The 18,218-nt window shown below is 42.4% G+C and overlaps 1 protein-coding gene across 3 annotated transcripts in view; it reads left to right on the top strand.

Annotated features, from left to right (window-relative positions):
- Positions 1-18,218, top strand: part of LOC120915266 (3-beta-hydroxysteroid sulfotransferase-like) — a 126,296-nt gene that overhangs the window by 95,723 nt on the left and 12,355 nt on the right. Inside the window, exons 1-3 of one of the 3 annotated variants that reach the window (XM_040325641.1) lie at positions 1,868-1,973; positions 13,217-13,366; positions 16,251-16,459. In XM_040325641.1, the coding sequence (XP_040181575.1) occupies positions 13,225-13,366; positions 16,251-16,459 (351 nt within the window). In that variant the 5' untranslated portion in view covers positions 1,868-1,973; positions 13,217-13,224. Of the gene's footprint in view, positions 1-1,867; positions 1,974-6,179; positions 6,274-13,216; positions 13,367-16,250; positions 16,460-18,218 lie in introns of those variants that run through there. The other 2 variants (XM_040325642.1, XM_040325643.1) reach the window with 2 other exon arrangements.

Genomic DNA, 18,218 nt, shown 5'->3' with positions numbered 1-18,218 from the left:
GCAGTATGTCCACAGTATCTGGTAATCTTGTGCAGTATGTCCGCAGTCTCTGGTAATCTTGTGCAGTATGTCCGCAGTCTGGTAATCTTGTGCAGTATGTCCGCAGTATCTGGTAATCTCGTGCAGTATGTCCGCAGTCTCGGGTAATCTTGTGCGGTATGTCCGCAGTCTCGGGTAATCTTGTGCCGTATGTCTGCAGTATCTGGTAATCTCGTGCAGTATGTCCGCAGTCTCGGGTAATCTTGTGCAGTATGTCCACAGTCTCTGGTAATCTTGTGCAGTATGTCTGCAGTCTCTGGTAATCTTGTGCAGTATGTCCGCAGTCTGGTAATCTCGTGCAGTATGTCCGCAGTCTGGTAATCTTGTGCAGTATGTCCGCAGTATCTGATAATCTCATGCCCATTTAGAGTCCTTCATTACTAACAGCGTAATTTTTTAGTTTGTTTGCGCCGATCTGTAAGGCTGCGCTATATACCATGATTTGTGATGCTGGGGCTGTATACTCTGTCCTGTAATGCTGGGGCTATATAGTCTGTGATGTGATGCTGGGGCTATATACTCTGTCCTGTGATGCTGAGCTGTATACTCCTGACACTATGAGTGGAATCAAGTGGAATACAGGGGATGGGGTGGGTGGATTCGATAAGGGGTGTGGCTTATGAGAAGTGGTAGGGGCTAAAATTGGAGGGGTGGGGTCTTGCGCCCCCCATCCTAAAACTTCACCAGCCGCAACTGGGTTACATTGTGTCTGTGATTCATTTAGAGAGGTAAACATTCTGTCTGAACCTAGAGTGTCAGATGGGCGCGGGGTAGTTCCCAGGGTCCAGGCAGCACAAGAGGACAAGCATTATCCAGCGACCCTCACAGGGTAGAGCCACAGTAGTAAAACCACAAACAGTAATTTATTCAAGGATTACACCTACATTTATGAATATAAAAAACAGCATGTTTTAATATTTTTTCAAACCAACAAAACACGGTGACTCCACCCAGATTTTACTGCAATAAGTTTAGGAGCCTTAGGCCTCATACACACGATAGGTTTGCCAGAGAACAACGGTCTGAAGGACCGTTTTCATCAGTCCAAACCGATCGTGTGTAGGCCCCATAGGTTATTTAACCTTCGGTCAAAAAAATTAGAACTTGCTTTAAAATTGAACCGATGGACACTTAACCGATCGTTAGTATGCAAAAGCATTGGTTAAAAACCTGTGCATGCTCAGAATCAAGTTGACGCATGCTTGGAAGCATTGAACTTAGTTTTTTTCAGCAAGTCGTTGTGTTTTACGTCACCGCGTTCTGACACAATCGTTTTTTTAACTGATGGTGTATACGCACAACGGACCATCAGTCAGCTTCATCGGTTAACCGATGACAACGGTCCTTCAGACTGTTCTCATCGGATGGACTGATCGTGTGTACGCGGCCTAAGTGTAGTGTGTGGATTGTAGAATAAATACAGATACATATCTATTTCCTTCAGGTGGAACTAAAATTATAAAAACAGTTTCTACTGACTTTGTTGCCCCTAACACCTAAAACTGAATTTGCAGACTTCTTATGTGAAGTCTGCATTTTTAGATATTCTAGGTATGAAAGCTTTAGAATTGTCATTATTTCTGTTTCTGTTCCACTAATTATTTCATAACTGTCAGGGTTAACCAAGAGATCAGCATTTGCTGTGGTGGAGATTATTTCTGAAAACATTGTGAAACTGATAACTGTGTCATGCTTTATTTAGCTGATAAAAAAGCTGGAAAGGTGTGTCTTGTTTTCTTACCCAAGATTACCTTTGAGTGGGCCATAGCCTTGAGTTTCTTGTCCCATGTCATAAAACATTGGAATTCAATAAAAAGGCTTCTCACACACATTGTTCTGTCCATATATTAACTAGCTCTGCCTTCAGTCTTGTACTTTTCTGTGCCTCGTTGTCAACTGGAATCCTTACCTGTGTGAGCTTGCTTACTTTTAAGGTAAGAATGAAGAGATTATATAATCTATGAAAAAGTATACTGTTTTGTGCATGGAATGTATCACTTATGAAATTATTACCTCTTAGATCTTTGAAAATGGATTGAATATGATGCACCAAAATCTATTTTGCTTAGCTTATTGAGTGCCCCAGTTTATAAATACATGCTGCTTGTCTTTTTCACTGACAAGTTATGTCATACTAAACCTTGACAGACAAGAGAAAAAAAAAGAAAAATTCTTTACTACATGGGTAGTAGTTTATTTTTCTGTGTTTTGCTTGTTTTGCTATTTCTATTCCTTTACTTTTCACTGTTTACATTGTAGTTGGTGCAACATTTCATTCCATATTATATAAACCGGAGAATAGCTAGACAAGATGACTAGGAGATCACTGCAAAGTTAGACTAAATGTAAAGCAGGGTCCATGCACACTGGGCTTAAAAAATGTAAGTTCTTTTGGCAGAAAAAGTGTTTGTTTTTTCTAAGCCAGTGTGCATAGACCCTTATTGTGTTAACCATTATAAAGAGCCTCTAAAATCACAAACTGAAAAAAGATTTCTGCAAAAAGGTTTATTCTGTAACATAACATATTTTTTAAAGGCCAAAATGTTCAGCTCTAAACACAGGGGGCCAGATCCACAGACGAAGTACGCCGGCGTATCTACTGATACGCCGGCGTACTTTCAAATTTCCCACGTTGTATCGTTGTTTTGAATCCTCAAAACAAGATACGACGGCTTCTGGGTTAGATCCGACAGGTGTACGTCTTCGCACGCCTTCGGATTTAAGATGTAATACTTTGGCGTCCGCTGGGTGGCGTTTTCCGCGTTGGGTATGCAAATTAGCGATTTACGGCGATCCACGAACGTACACGCGGCCGTCGCATTTTCTAACGTCGTTTGTAGTCGGCTTTTTCCGGCGTATAGTTAAAGCTGGTATTTTGCGGAGTATAGATAGAATTGCCATGTTAAGTATGGCCGTCGTTCCCGCGTCGAAATTTAATTTAATTTTTTTTTGCGTAAGTCGTCCGTGAATAGGGATGGACGTAACTCACGTCTAAGTTAAAAAAATTACATCCTAGCGACGTCATTTAGCGCAATGCACGGCGGGAAATTTCGGGACGACGCATGCGCAGTTCATTCAGCGCGGGGACGCGCTTCATTTAAATGAAACCCGCCCCCAACCCGCCCAATTTCAAATCCGCCAGAAATACACTACGCCGCCGTAACTTACGGCGCAAACTCGCTGAGGATTCGAATATACGCCAGGTAAGGTACGGCGGCGTAGTGTATCTCTGATACGCTGCACCGATCTAAATGTATGTGGATCTGGCCCAGGCTTTTACTAGGTTCAAGAATGTTGAGTACTGCGGAGAAGCTCTATAGGTACTGGGGGGCAAAATAATCAAACATGTTATTGCTTCACAATTGCACAGAACTCTGGAGAGTTGCTAAAGACCTACCAACAAGTCCATGCAATATGGATCTTTTCCGGGTTTGCACTATCCTCTGCCACTAAGGTCTCCATGACCGTTATGTCGTTGAGAATCTGGGCCCACTCCAGGAAATAGGGGGAAGAAATGATTTATGACTTACTATGCATATTTTTTATCTTTGTTTTTCTAAGATTTGAATCTAGATTTGATTTCATCTAGAATTGTTTTGCCTGCATTTTTAAAATGTTTATCAGATACAGATGTTTACAGTGAATTTGGGTCAACTTAATAAATTGTAAGCTCACTTACCTTTTGTATAATCTACCATCCACAGTAAGGGAAACAGGCAGTGAAGCCTGTGCGGCTTCACTGCCAGTTTCCTACTGCGCATGTGCGAGCAGCGCGGCGCTTTGTGAATGGGCCGGCTGCTTTCTGGGATACACACAGTTCCCAGAATGCAGCGCGCCCCATTCACAAGAAGAAATCGAGTGTAGGAGGAGGAAGAGAATCCACCGCAGAAGATGAAGAGGCAGATTCGGGACTTCTGCATAGCAACAGCTATTTAGGGTAAGTAAAACATTTTTTTTTTTTTTTTTTTTTGGTGGAAAGATTTTTTTTCAGGGTGGAACTCAGCTTTAAGCACTTTATTGAATGTCACTTTATATTTTTATTTTTTTTACTTTGTACATTATGCTATATACGGATTAAGCCTGATTACTTATTAGCCACGGCATATATTTGAGTTTGTTTATTTATTTCTCATTAGTATCTCGGTGGGATACACAGATAGTTAGCGTGGCACATATTATATATGTTATCTCCTTTATACCTTAGTAGACTGTAAGCTCTCACACATTCTGTAAACTATGCTACCTATCAACACCTCAGGCAGAAATAGTGCCATCTGAGGACAGTGCTGTGGCAGGGATGATGTGCTGATCACTGAATCAAAACACTGATCTCCTTTATTTCAGTGCTTTCGCTTGTCAAAGGGGGTGGTGACAGAATTATAGAGACAGGATTTATAAGGCAGTGGTACTGCTGATTGCCAAATCTGAAGTCAAACCAAATATATCTAACTTTAAAATGGTTTTTGCTTGCAAAACAAGGGAAAGCTGTGATTCCAAGCATTGTAAATAGGCAACACAGGACCCCACTCTGCTGCTTACCCGGCTGCTGTGCAAGGATTTTGACAGCTGGTAACCAGATGTGCCAAGAGCTGAGCACTTCATTCTGCTCTTGTACAGGGGATTAACAAACCGCAGTTCCTCGAACTTCTCCAGCTCTCCATCCTAAATAAATGCTCAGCAGTTCCAGCCTTATACTGGATTATATCAGCGAGGGCGGGTTTTTAAAGCACCTGATTAGAGCCATAGGCTCTAAGAGGCATCAGAAAAGGATGAGAGAGAAAAAGAGGGGATGAGAGCGAGATAGGATAAAACACAGAGAGAGAGGATGAGAGGGAGGGAGGGAGTGAGAGAATGAGAGAGAGAGGGGGTGAGAGAGAGAGGATGAGAGGGAGGGAGGGAGTGAGAGGATGAGAGAGAGAGGGGGTGAGAGAGAGAGAGGATGAGAGAGAGGGGATAAGAGAGAAAAGATGAGATAGAGAGATAAAGAGAGGATGATAGAGAGAAAGAGAGAATGAGAGAGAGAGAGGATGAGCGAGAGAGAGAGAGAGAAAGGATGAGAGAGAGAGGGAGCGAGATAGAGAGAGAGGGTGAGAGAGAGAAAGGATGAGCGAGAGAGAGAGAGAGGGGTGAGATAGAGAGAAAGAGGGTAAGAGAGAGTAAGAGAGAGCAAAAGAGAGGAGGGTTATAGAGAGAGGATGAGTGAGAGGGCAAGAGAGAGAGAGAGAGAGAGAGAGAGAGAGAGAGAGAGAGGGGGGTGAGAGAGAGATAGATAGATAGATAGAGAGAGAGAGAGAGAGAGAGAGAGAGAGAGAGAGAGAGTAAGAGATAGTAAGAGAAAGAGAGAAAGGATGAGAGAGTGAGAGGGAGAGGGGTGAGTGAGAGAGAGATAAAGAGATAGTAAGAGAAAGAGGAAGAGAGAGAGAGAGAGAGAGAGAGAGAGGGAGGGAGGGAGGGAGAGAGAGAGAGTGAGGGAGAGAGAAAGAGAGAGAATATGTGAAAGGGAGAGAGAGGATGAGAGAGAGGGGTGAGTGAGAGAGAGAGAGAGAAAGAGATAGTAAGAGAAAGAGGGTGTGAGAGGGAGAGAGAGAGGATGTGAGAGGGAGCAAAAGGTAGGTAGAGAGAGAGAGAGGATAAGAGGGAGAAAGAAGAGAGGGGGAGAGAGAGAGGACGTGAGAGAAAGAAAGAGAGAAGGGGTGAGAGAAGGGTGGTAAGAGAGAAAGAGAGAGTGGGGAAGAGAGAGCTACATTTGTATGTATCCATTCTTATTTGAATTGTTTATTTATGTTATATAGTAGAGTTCACTTAAAGGGTGCCTACACCTTAAGATGGGACCACCCTGATGGTGAGCAGCGCAAGATCTGAATATCCTGGGAGTAGGGCATAGTTTGAGAGGAAGTTCTGGGAGATGAGGGGGATCCGATGAGTCGGTTGTAGATGGAGTACTTTGACTTTCCTGGCTTTAGCCAATCCAGGGTGAGTGACCATGGACCAGTTCCCCCAGTGCCATCAGGATTGAGCCCATTTATAGGGAGCCTATGACTGTGGAGTGGGAGTTCAATTGAATTGCTCTGTTATGTTATATAGTATAGAGTTCACTTAAAAGGTTCATACACCTCAAAAAGGCCCCTTCTCCTGGAATGCCTGCTTCCGGATTATTTTACAAGATATAACAAGCTATTCCATTCTGCTCTGATTCAGTAGGAGATCTGTTCTGGCCAGGAGACTGTATCCTAGGTAGGTTTTCCTTGTTCTCCACTAAGAGCTTAGTATTATATGCAAGTTAGAATGAAAATGTATCTGTACTCTTTTATATATAAGTGTAATAAACTGTGTGTGTGTATATATATATACACACGCATACGCACAGAGAGAGAGAGAGAGAGAGAGAGAAAGTCCATTCCCCTTTATATTACCCCCCTTCCCCTTTTCCTATACAAACTCAACTGGTTTGGCAATGCTAACATGTATTTGGTCCTGCTAATAAAGCTTATTTGAATTTGAATTTGAAATTTGAAAGAGAGAAAGAGGGGGGTGAAAGTGAGAGAGGATGAGAGTGAGAGAGGATGAAACACAGAGAGAGAGAGAGAGAGAGAGAGAGAGAGAGAGAGAGAGAGAGAGAGAGAGAGAGAAGATGAGAGAGAGAGAGAGAATAAGAATGGATACATACAAATGTAGCTCTCTCTTTCTCTCTTACCAACCCTCTCTCTCACCCCTTCTCTCTTTTTTTCTCTCACGTCCTCTCTCTCTCTCCCCCTCTCTTCTTTCTCCCTCTTATCCTCTCTCTCTCTCTCTCTCTCTCTCTCTCTCTCTCTCTCTCTCTCTCTCTCTCTCTCCCTACCTTTCTCACCCTCTCACATCCTCTCTCTCCCTCTCACACCCTCTTTCTCTTACTTTCTCTTTCTCTCTCTCTCTCTCTCTCTCTCTCTCTCACTCACTCACTCACTCACCAATTTTGCCTCATCTGTGCCCACCTGCCAGTGCCACCTGCCACCTGCCAGCGCCCACAGTGCCACCTATCAATGCCCACGAGTCTCACCTATCAATATCCACAAGTGTCACCTATCAATGCCCACCAGTGGTGCCAATCAGAGCCACCTAGTAATGCTTCCTATCAGTGTAACCTACCAGTGCCAATCGGTGCCCATTATTGCCACCCATCAGTGCCCATCACTGCCATCCATAAGTGCTCATCACTGCCACCCATTAGTGCCCATCACTGCCACCTATCAGTGCCACCTATCAATACCACCTATTTGTGCCACTTCTCAGTGCCCACCAGTGCCACCTATTAATGCCCTTCAGTGCCACCCATCAGTACCACCTCTAATTGCCCACCAATGCTGCCTATCAGTGCCCACCACTGCCGCCTTATCGGATCCCATTAATGCAGCCCATCAGTGCAGCCTATCAGTGCCCATCTGTGCAGCCTCATCAGCATACATCAATGAAGGAGAAAAATTACCTGTTTGCAAAATTTTATAACAAATATAAAACAATATATATATATTTACTGCAGAGGTAAACCGCAGAGGTGATCAAATACCACCAAAAGAAAGCTCTATTTGTGGGAACAAAATGATGACAATTTCATTTGGGTACAGTGTTGTATGACCGCGCAATTGTCATCCAAAATGCCACAGCGCTGAAAGCTGAAAATTGGTCTGGGCAGGAGGGGGGTTTAAGTGCCCAGTAAGCAAGTGGTTAATAAAAAATTGAAATAATGTGACAATGCTTGTGTGTAATGTATGATAACAAAAGCAAGTTTTTTATTGAAGTGGACCTACACCCTAAAGTTAATGTTATGTTGCCTGGCCTGCTCCCTACTCCCTCATTTTTATTTATTTATGCCACTTATCTGTACTGCAAAGTAGCATTTCTCGTCTATGTGAGAGTGACATTTGTGTTCCCTGTCCCCCTGCACATGGACAGATGTGTCACAGGACCTGAGTGAGCCCTTTAGTACATCTGCATATGCAATAGGTTTCCCCAATCACCTGCACAGTCACAGGTTTTCCAGCGCATGTGCAAAGACTGCTACTGGGGAAGTTCCTAACCTTTGCCATCAATGCCAATGCATAGGAAATCTCCTGTGAAGATGTTTCAAAGAAATTACCAGATGTGGCGAAGAATCTCCAAGTGCACTATAATAGCAGTGCTGGGGGAGAGGGGGCACTAAAGACGGGACTGAAGTTCCTCTTTAATTTAGTGTAAAAGGTTAATCATACTTCTATGTAGAGTTAAAGTTGCCAGTAGGTGAATAACTAGATACTGTAGCATCTCCCAAAAATGTAAGTGTCAGTATTAGATTTACCTTTTTAAAATAAACCTGTACCGAAAAAAAATACTTAAAGTGATTGTAAATACTTTTTTACCTACTCTTCTCGGTGCCTCGTACCCTCATCAGTGGCTTTATTTGACAGCAGCAAGAGCCAATGACTTGAATATACATAATGTAAAGCACTATATAAATGCTCAGCACCATAAAAATACCCTAAATAAAAAATTAATACACACAACCCCTCACCTTTACTATGCTAAGAACCTAAGGAATGATATGCAACAGGTAGAGTACCAAGGGTTATCAGATTCTTGAGATTCGCAACAAAGTTGTCAATTGTATATTGTTTCTTTGTGGGTCCGTTGGAAGATTTTCTACGTGAACTAGGTCAGCTGTCTTAAGTTGATATGCTAGTATATGGAAAGATAACCTATAAAATCGAATTAACTTTGAGAAAAAGAAGAGTAATGCCTCGTACACACGACCGTTTTTTCTGTTCTTCCGTTTTCCGGATAAAAAAACAACGTTTTTTTCCAACAGAATTCCTCTCAGCCTGCCTTGCATACACCCATTGAGACAAAAGTCCGCCTGTCCAAAGTGCAGTGACGTACAACACGACGGCACTATAAAGGGGAAGTTCCATTCCAACGGTGCCACCCTTTGGGCTGCTTTTGCTAATCCTCGTGTTAGTAAAAGTTTGGTGAGAGACGATTTGCGCTTTTCAAACTTCGCCATATGAGGGAGTTGGCGCTTGCACCAGCAGCGATATGACAGAACTAAAATACAAAGGAGAAAATTCTTGGAAACAAGGCAATTGTTAAAAACATGAGACTATTAAAGTCCTTATAGTCCGTGCTAAAGCACTTTGAATGCCGCCCAGTGAAGATATGCAGCAAATCTTGAAACAGCTGGGGGAGAAAGCACAAAGGCGCCACTCTAAGTGCAGTATGTTGCATATAATTTAAGGAGCAAGTAGAGCAAACATACTCACAAAGGTAGTAAAATCGAGCGTGTAAAACCATGGAACGTCCGGGAAGAAAGTCACTTCTGATGGCTGTGTTCTGGTGTAGTAAATCGGGTAGCGCCAGTGAATGCCGACGCTTCCTGTATCTCAGTCACACAGGAAGCCAGGGCTGTGACATCAGTTCCAGGTGAGCGGTGGGCCGTGTCGATGATGGCACTTCCGCGTTACTCGAGGGACCAATAGGTGACGCGTTTGCGGAGCATGCGCTCCTTCTTCAGGCCTAACGGGGGTTATGTTGGATTTGGGCTTATATGCTCTGTAAACAGAGCTCCTGGGTCCTAATGTCCTTTCTTTTTACTCTCTCAGCTTCCTTCGCTCCGAGAACCCTCAACCACTCAAGAGGGCTATGCCTGCATAGTTGCTGCAAAAATGCAGGTGATGGAGATGGGCCAACGCCTCCTCTGTGAGACACTCATTTTCAAGGCCCTAAATATGGGGTTGATGGGCGAACTAACCAGAAGTACAGACATTAGTGAGGTCGCCCATCCTTCTCCACCTCCTCCTCCTTCTCCTGCCACAAGTCCACCTCCAGTGCCACAGGCTCAAAGGAAGCGTGCAGTGAAGGCTGCAGGGAAGACTGTAGGGAAGCGTGGAGGGAAGGCTGTAAGGAGGACAAGAAAGTGATGGCCTGGCTTCAGTCTGGTCTGACAGAAGACGCAGACTGTTGTAGTACCACAGACTAGGGACATATATGTCATCTGCTTCTGTTTATGATCTCTGGGAGTCCAGGACCAGATTGTGCTTCCAATTGCATGGACTCTTCCTCCCAATTTTATTTTTCAAATCCTTGATGTCGGCCCTGGGGTCCAAAAGCATCGCAAATTGCAGCTGGTTCTCCAGCGTTGCCTTCCTCTTTAATTTGTTATGAGCCAGAATAAATGGAATTTGTTTTTACAGTAAATACTTAGGCCCAGATTTTCAAAGGACTTACGACGGCGCAGCGCCATGTACGCCGTCGTAAGTCCTAATCTGGGCCGTCGTATCTATGCGACTGACTCTTAGAATCAGTTACGCATAGATATCCATTCGATCCGACAGGCGTAAGTCTCTTACACCGTCGGATCTTAACTGCAATTTTTTTCCCCGCTAGGTGGCGCTTCCGTCGATTTCCGCGTTGAGTATGCAAATTAGCTAGATACGCGAATTCCCGAAAGTACGCGCGGCCAACGAAGTTACGACGTTTACGTTAGGCTTTTCCCGTCGTGAAGTTGCCCCTGCTATATGAGGCGCAGCCAATGTTAAGTATGGCCGTGGTTCCTGCGTCGAAAATTAAAAAAATTAAGTTGTTTGCGTAAGTCGTCCATGAATGGTGCTGGACGTAATTTCCGTCCACGTCAAAACCAATGACGTCCTTGCGACGTCATTTAGAGCAATGCACGCTGGGATATTTTAGGGACGGCGCATGCGCAGTTCGTTCGGCACGGGGACGCGCTTCATTTAAATGAAACACGCCCCCTACCCGCCGAATTTGAATTCCGCCGGGTGATTTACGCTACGCCGCCGCAACTTTACAGGCAAGTGCTTTGTGAATAAAGCACTTGCCTGAAAAACTTGCGGCGGTGTAACGTAAATGAGATACGTTACGCCCGCCCATTTTTAAGCCCATCTACGAGAATCTGCCCCTTAGTACATACTTAGTAAATGTACTTGAAAGTACATTTCAAAAATACAATGTCAAGTTAACAAGGGACACCAACCAACCTCCTTAAGTTTACAAAATACAAGATAATAATGTTGTTGTGGTAACTGTACACACCAAAATAAATAAAAAAAATGTATGGAGATCACTAGAAAATAATTTAATAATGATCACAAAAAAAGAAGATCTTGCTTAAAAAGGAAAAAAAAAAACATTATTATGGAGATCTGGCTTTAAAAAAACAAATAAATATTCATGAGATCACGAGAAATTATAAATAAACAAGTTTTTGTCAGAACTCTGTGTGAATATCAGCAGCAAAACAAGTTCATTATTGTAGCAGTATAAAGAAGAAAAGAATGCACTGCATTAAACGATGCAATAATTTGCAGCATAACGAATGTGATATCTCCATTACGAGCGCTAGTTTTACCAGAAAGAGCGCTCCCATCTCATACTTGATTCTGAGCATGCACGTTTTTTTTCCACTTGGAAAAGCATACAGACAGGATTTTTTCCTGACGGGAAAAAAAAGATACAGCTCTCTTTTTTTGTCCGGCAATTTTCCCGTCTGAAAAACTGCGATGAAGCATACACACGGCCGGGATTGCCCTCAAAAAGCTCTCATAGCAGTCTGAAAAAACAGTCGTGTGTACGCAGCATAAGAAGACTTTCTATGGAACATCTGACAGCTATTCCATATTAGGTAGTTACTAGATTTATGAAAATACCAATGAAACTGTCTTCTGTTTGTGTTATGTAGCATTTTTATTTATATAATTGATGTTGATATTACATACAGTAAGCTGACATTTGCAGCATGTACTGTATTATACTAACAGCTTAAATAAATAAATAATTATGCCCCAAAAATCATATGAATCAAATGAATACACCAATATATATATATATATATATATATATATATATATATATATATATATATATATATATATATATATATATATACACCAAAAAATATGTGTATACACCAAGAAACAAGTGCCCAGATAAATTCAATAAGTATAAAGAATATATAAATATAAAAATATATATAACGTCCAATGCTCCTCAGAGACTGAAAACTTGTATGGATTCCATGTGTTGAATAGATCAAAATAGTGAATCTTCCACCAGTTGTGCCACCGCCACCAATTTCCAAAATGTACACTCACCAGACCAATTTATAATAATCGCCTATAGGGACAACCAGCACGCTGTTTCCCAGGTGTGTAATGGACTTTTCCTCTCTTTGCAGCCCTCTCACTGCGCTTTTTTTTCCCATGGGGTGATGTTAATGGTTCTATTAAAGCAAAGGACTCATCAGGAAGCCCTGATGACGCAACAGCGTCATCAGGAGCATTGGACTTTATATACCGTATTTGCCGGCGTATAAGACGACCCCCTAATTTTCCAGCTAAAATGTTGGTTTTGGGATATACTCACTGTATAAGATGACCCCTCACTGTGCCATTATACATACCTCACTGTGCCATCTATACATGCCTCACTGTGCCATTAGTAACATGCCTCACTGTGCCATCTATACATGCCTCACTGTGCCATTAGTAACATGCCTCACTGTGCCATCTATACATGCCTCACTGTGCCATTCCATTCCCTGCCTCGACGATCTCCCTACCTTCTCCTGTTTGCAGAGATGTCAGACAGCGGCCATCCATTATTCAAAAGCCGCGCCTCCTCCTCAGGCTGTTCCGTGATAGACGGAACAGTAATTTTCCCAGCAGAGCCTCTGTTCAGTGTTCCGCCTATCACGGATGTCCTCTCATCCGAGGCCGAGGCTGAGGATGAGAAGGCATCCGTGATAGGCTGAACACTAAACAGAGGCTCTGCTGGGAAAATTAGTGTTCCGACTATCACGGAACAGTCAGAGGAGGAGGCGCGCTTTTTTAATAATGGATGGCCGACGTCTGACACAGGTACCCGGCGTATAAGACGACCCCCGACATTTGGGGCATGATATTAGATGCAAAAAGTCGTCTTATACACCGGAAAATACGGTATATTTATATATTCTTTATACTTATTGAATTTATCTGGGCACTTGTTTCTTGGTGTATACACATATTTTTTGGTGTATATATATTTTTTTGGTGTATTGATTTGATTTGTATGATTTTTGGGGCACATTTATTTATTTAAGCTGTTGGCACATTTTTCAAAAGAGGGGAGTTTTTTCTCTTGCAAAGTTATGTTTTCATGTTTACTTCAAAAGGTCCCATCATGGAAGTGACACGAAAATACATTGAATTTGAAGGAATTAAAACCCCTGGTGGTGTGCACACACCTGAAAGCCTCACCTGGGCATGGAAAGAGTTTGAAGTGCGTGATGATGATGTTTTCAATGCAACTTATCCCAAGTCAGGTAATTATTTGCTACAAGAAAATGTTGGTCTTTTTTGTTTAAAATGATGTGTGATCTTTTTCTTTTGAAGATGTCTATGTATCTTATGAAAATGTTTCATAATTTTTGAAACGGGAATCAGTTTTTTTCTCACTGTCCCAGGAAGGGTGCCATATAGATGTGCTCCTTTCCGGTTACAGTACATGGTCCATGATGATGCCACCACCCTTGCAATGATAATTAAAATACACAGGCCCTGGTGTTGTCTCAGCTATTACTATGATTAATTAAATTGCTGGGGCCCTAGTAATGCCATCACTCTTGCTATGATGATTAAATTATGTTTGCTAATTGTATGCTTTAGACCAGTGATCTCCAAACTGCAGCCTAGGGGCCAGATGTGGACCTTTGCTTGCCTTTATCTGGCCCTTGGGGCACTATTTCACCAACTGACACCAATGATGGAGCACCATTCCCCCTACTGACACCATCAATGGGTGCACCCCATTGGTGATATCAATGAGAAGAATATTGCACCATTCCCCCTACTGACACCATCAATGGTGCAATATTCTTCTCATTGATATCACCAATGGGGTGCACTCCCATTAAAATGACGGGTCATTGATATCGGGGCATGTTCTACTTCCACTGGCCACAGTTCGCCCCCACTAAAGCCTGAAGGACAGTAACCTTCCCTTTTCTTAGAAAGCTTGGAGACCCTGCTGTAGACATTCTTTAAGTGAACAAGGAAGTTATAGATCATGTTCTTGAACCTTGGTCATTCAAAGCTCTACAAGACAGCAAACATTGAAACTTGGGAAATTTCCATGGTTGTGCTTAGTAGAATCCTCAGCATGGGAACAAAGAAAGCTTTGGATAAGAACACAGTTATTTGGATAAGTCCATCTAGTTCAACCAATAAAAGGGGAAACACATATACAAACCTATACCCACAGTTGATCCAGAAATAGGCAAAAAAACAAAAAACAATAAAGGATGAACCAATTTGCTCCAGTGGGGGGGAAATTCCTTCTTGATCCCCAAAGAGGCAATTGGATTTTCCCTGGATTAACTTTACCTATACATATTAGAATCCAGTTATGTTATGTGTATCTAGGAAAGAATCCAGACCTTTCTTAACCACCTCCAGCCCCTGTGTATTCAATTGATGGGCGTGCAGTTGCTCTCTCGTTCTGGGACGAACAGCTTCAACTCTTCTAGGAAGACTGTCTACAAGGTTTAAGAGTGTGTCTATGGGAATGTTTAACCATTCTTCCAGAAGCACATTTGTGTGCGGTCAGGCACTGATGTTGGACGAGAAGGCCTGGCTCCCAGTCTCTGCTCTAATTAATCCCAGTGGTGTTCTATCGGGTTAAGGTCAGGACTCTCTGCAGGCCAGTCAAGGTCCTTCACCCCAAACTCACTCATCCATGTCTTTATGGACCTTGCTTTGTGCACTGGTGCTCAGTCATGTTGAAACATCAAGGGGCTATCCCCAAACTGTTCCCACAAATTTGGGGGCATGAAATTGTCAAAAATGTTTTGGTATGCTGGCGCCTTAAGAGTTACCTTCACTGGAACTAAGGGGCCAAGCCCGACCCCTGAAAAACAACCCAACACCATAACCCCCCTTCCACCAAATGATTTGAACCAGTGCACAAAGCAAGATCCATAAAGACACAGATGAGCAAGTTTTGGGTGGAGGTACTTGACTGACCTGCACAGAGTCCTGACCTCAACCTGATAGAATGCCTTTAGGGTGAATAAGAGCGGAGACTGCAAGCCAGGCCTTTTCATCTACATCAGAGCCTGACCTCACAAATGCACTTCTGGAATGATGGTCAAACATTCCCATAGACACACTCCTAAACCTTGTGGACATTCTTCCCAGAAAAGTTGAAGCTGTTATAGCTGCAAAGGGCGGGCCTACTTAATATTGAACCCTACGGACTAAGACTGGCATGCCAATAAAGTTCATATGCGTGTAAAGGCAGATGTCCCAATACTTTTGGTAATATAGTGTATCTGACATGTAACAGTCCTGAAATTTCTTTGGGTCCATCAGTAAATGTTGCCCAATCTTCAGTTGGACTGTTGGATGTCCCTACTGTAAATTAATTCCTGCATTTCTAAAAAAAGATTTTCGTACTTACCGTTAGGCCCATTAAGGGACACAGGTTCCTCCCTCTATGTTATAAGCCCTATGTACTGTTTGATTACAAAACTGAGGCATGCTAGTTAGGGTCTGCTTTTTTGCCAGTGTAGCAGTGGCTAACAAATAAACCTCACCTGCATAATCTACTGTAGCACCCTCTAGTTAGGTTGGTGCTAAGGTGATTTTCTTTTTCTATTGGGTAGGAACATTTAGGCAGGTCTAGCTGTTTTTTTTTCATTCTGGGCTGGGAGTGGCTCAGGGCAGGGTTGGGTGACTCACAGGTAGCATCAGTGTCACCTCCCTCTTCTTTCTAGAAGGTGCTAGAAAGAGAGGAGGGGAGGAGAGGTGGAGCTGTTTAGGGTATTTTGAGGAGCCTAGACCAATAGTGGCCAATACCCAACTGGGATTGGCCACTATTCACTACACTGACATAAGTAAATTTTATTTGTTTTGAATTCATTGGAGTCTCTATTGTATTTCCAACCCCTTTTCTTTTGTGTTTCTCGATCTATTTTCTCTAGTTTTTTCTTCATATTATTATTGAATTATTTAATCTGATTCGAATCTTTAATCTGAATTCTTTAATCTGCTTTGTGCGCTGACAAGAAAATGCTTCCACCATCTCAAATAACATAGGAGCCTACCATTAATACATTAAAAACTGAAAAGAAAAAGTCGATTTTATTGCAAAATTTTACTCACATATCTATATAATGTTAACAATATATTAACTTTATGTAATTGCAGGAACCACATGGCTTCAAGAAATTCTCAGCCTCATTTATTCAAATGGAGATCCAACACCAGTGAAAACAAAATTTAGCTGGGACCGCGTACCATGGCTTGAACAGCATTCAGGCAGAGGACAAGTTGAGAACAGACCATCTCCTCGACTTATCACAACTCATTTACCTAGATTTTTATTTCCACAGTCATTTCAAAAGAGTAAAGCCAAGGTAAGTGTCAACCCCACTTACAGTGCCTTGAAAAAGTATTCATACCCATTAAAAATGTCCAATTTTTTTCATGTTACAATCAAAACTTAAATGTATTGTATTGGGATTTTTTGTGACAGACCAACACAAAGTGGCACATAATTGTGAAGTGAAAGGAAAATAATAAATGGTTTTCCAAATTTTTTACAAATAAATATGTGAAAAGTGTTCATTTGTATTCAGCCCCCCTTGAGTCAATAATCAATACTAGAACCACCTTTCACTGCAATTAAAGCTGCAAGTCTTTTTGGGGATGTCTCTACCAGCTTTACACATCTAGAGAGTGACATTTTTACCCATTCTTCTTTGCAAAATAGCTCAAGCTCTGTCAGATTGGATGGAGAGCATCTGTGAACAGCAATTTTCAAGTCTTGCCACAGCTTCTCAATTGAATTTAGGTCTGGACTTTGACTAAACCATTCCATTGTATCTCTGGCTATATGTTTAGGGTAGTTTTCCTGCTGGAAGGCGAACCTCCGACCCAGTCTCAAGCCTTTTGTAGACTCTGATGCCGTGTACACACGGTCGTTTTTTGTGATGAAATAAAACAATGTTTTTTTATCATGAAACAAAATGACGTTTTTCAAACTTCATTTTAAAAACCGACGTTGCCTACACACCATCGTTTTTTCAAAATGCTCTAGCAAAGCGCGGTTACGTTCAGCACGTACGACGGCACTCTGTTCCATTCAAGATCGCGTCATAACTTGCTTCTGAGCATGCGCGGGTTTAAAAACGTTGTTTTAAACGTTGTTTTACCCACACACTATCATTTTAAATGACACAAAAAACAACGTTTTGAAAAACGACATAAAAAATTGAAGCATGCTCAAAAAATTTTTTGTCGTTTTTCAGAAGACATAAAACAACGTTTTCCCCACACACGGTCATTTTAAATGACGTTTTTAAAAATGCCGTTTTTTTTCATCACAAAAAACGACCGTGTGTACGCGGCATGACAGGTTTTCTTCTAAGATTGCCCTGTATTTAGCTCCATCCATCTTCCCATCAGCTCTGCCCAACTTCCCTGCCCTGCTCAAAAAAAACATACCTGCAATATGATGCTGCCACCACTATGTTTCACGGTGGGGGTGGTGTGTTTAGGGTTATGTGCAGTGTTTGTTTTCTGCCACATATAGCATTTTGCTTTTAGGCCAAAAAGTTAAATTTTGGTCTCATTTGACCAGAGCACCTTCTTTCACATGTTTGCTGTGTCCCCCACATGGCTTCTCTCAAACTACAAACAGGTTTTCCTATGGCTTTCTTTTAACAATGGCTTTCTTCTTGCCACTCTTTCATAAAGGCCAGATTTGTGGAGTGCACGACTAATAGTTGTCCTGTTAACATATTCTCCTACCTGAGCTGTGGATCTCTGCAGCTACTCCAGAGTTACTCTTGGCTGCTTCTTTGATTAGTGCTCTCCTTGTCCGGCCTGTCAGTTTAGGTGGACGGCCATGTCTTGGTAGGTTTGCAGTTGTGCCCAGGGTCGTCTTAATAGCATCATGGGCCCCTGGGCAAAGTAATGCTCTGGGGCCCCTATAATAGAGGCAATGCAGGTAAACAGACATCAAATAGGTAGGAGGCAGACAAGTGGGTGCCTTCCACCTTTTGGGTGGAGCGCTGCATTGACTACATGAACAATCATTCTGTACAGCAAAGAAACAGTGGGGAAAATACTACATACTGACAAAGTTGTCCTGTGCATATAATATATCTGCTA

Source organism: Rana temporaria, chromosome 10 (genome assembly GCF_905171775.1).
Source record: "Rana temporaria chromosome 10, aRanTem1.1, whole genome shotgun sequence".
Taxonomy (NCBI): domain Eukaryota; kingdom Metazoa; phylum Chordata; class Amphibia; order Anura; family Ranidae; genus Rana; species Rana temporaria.
The sequence above is the reverse complement of the archived record's forward strand: the minus strand, read 5'-3'. Positions and strand labels throughout refer to the sequence as shown.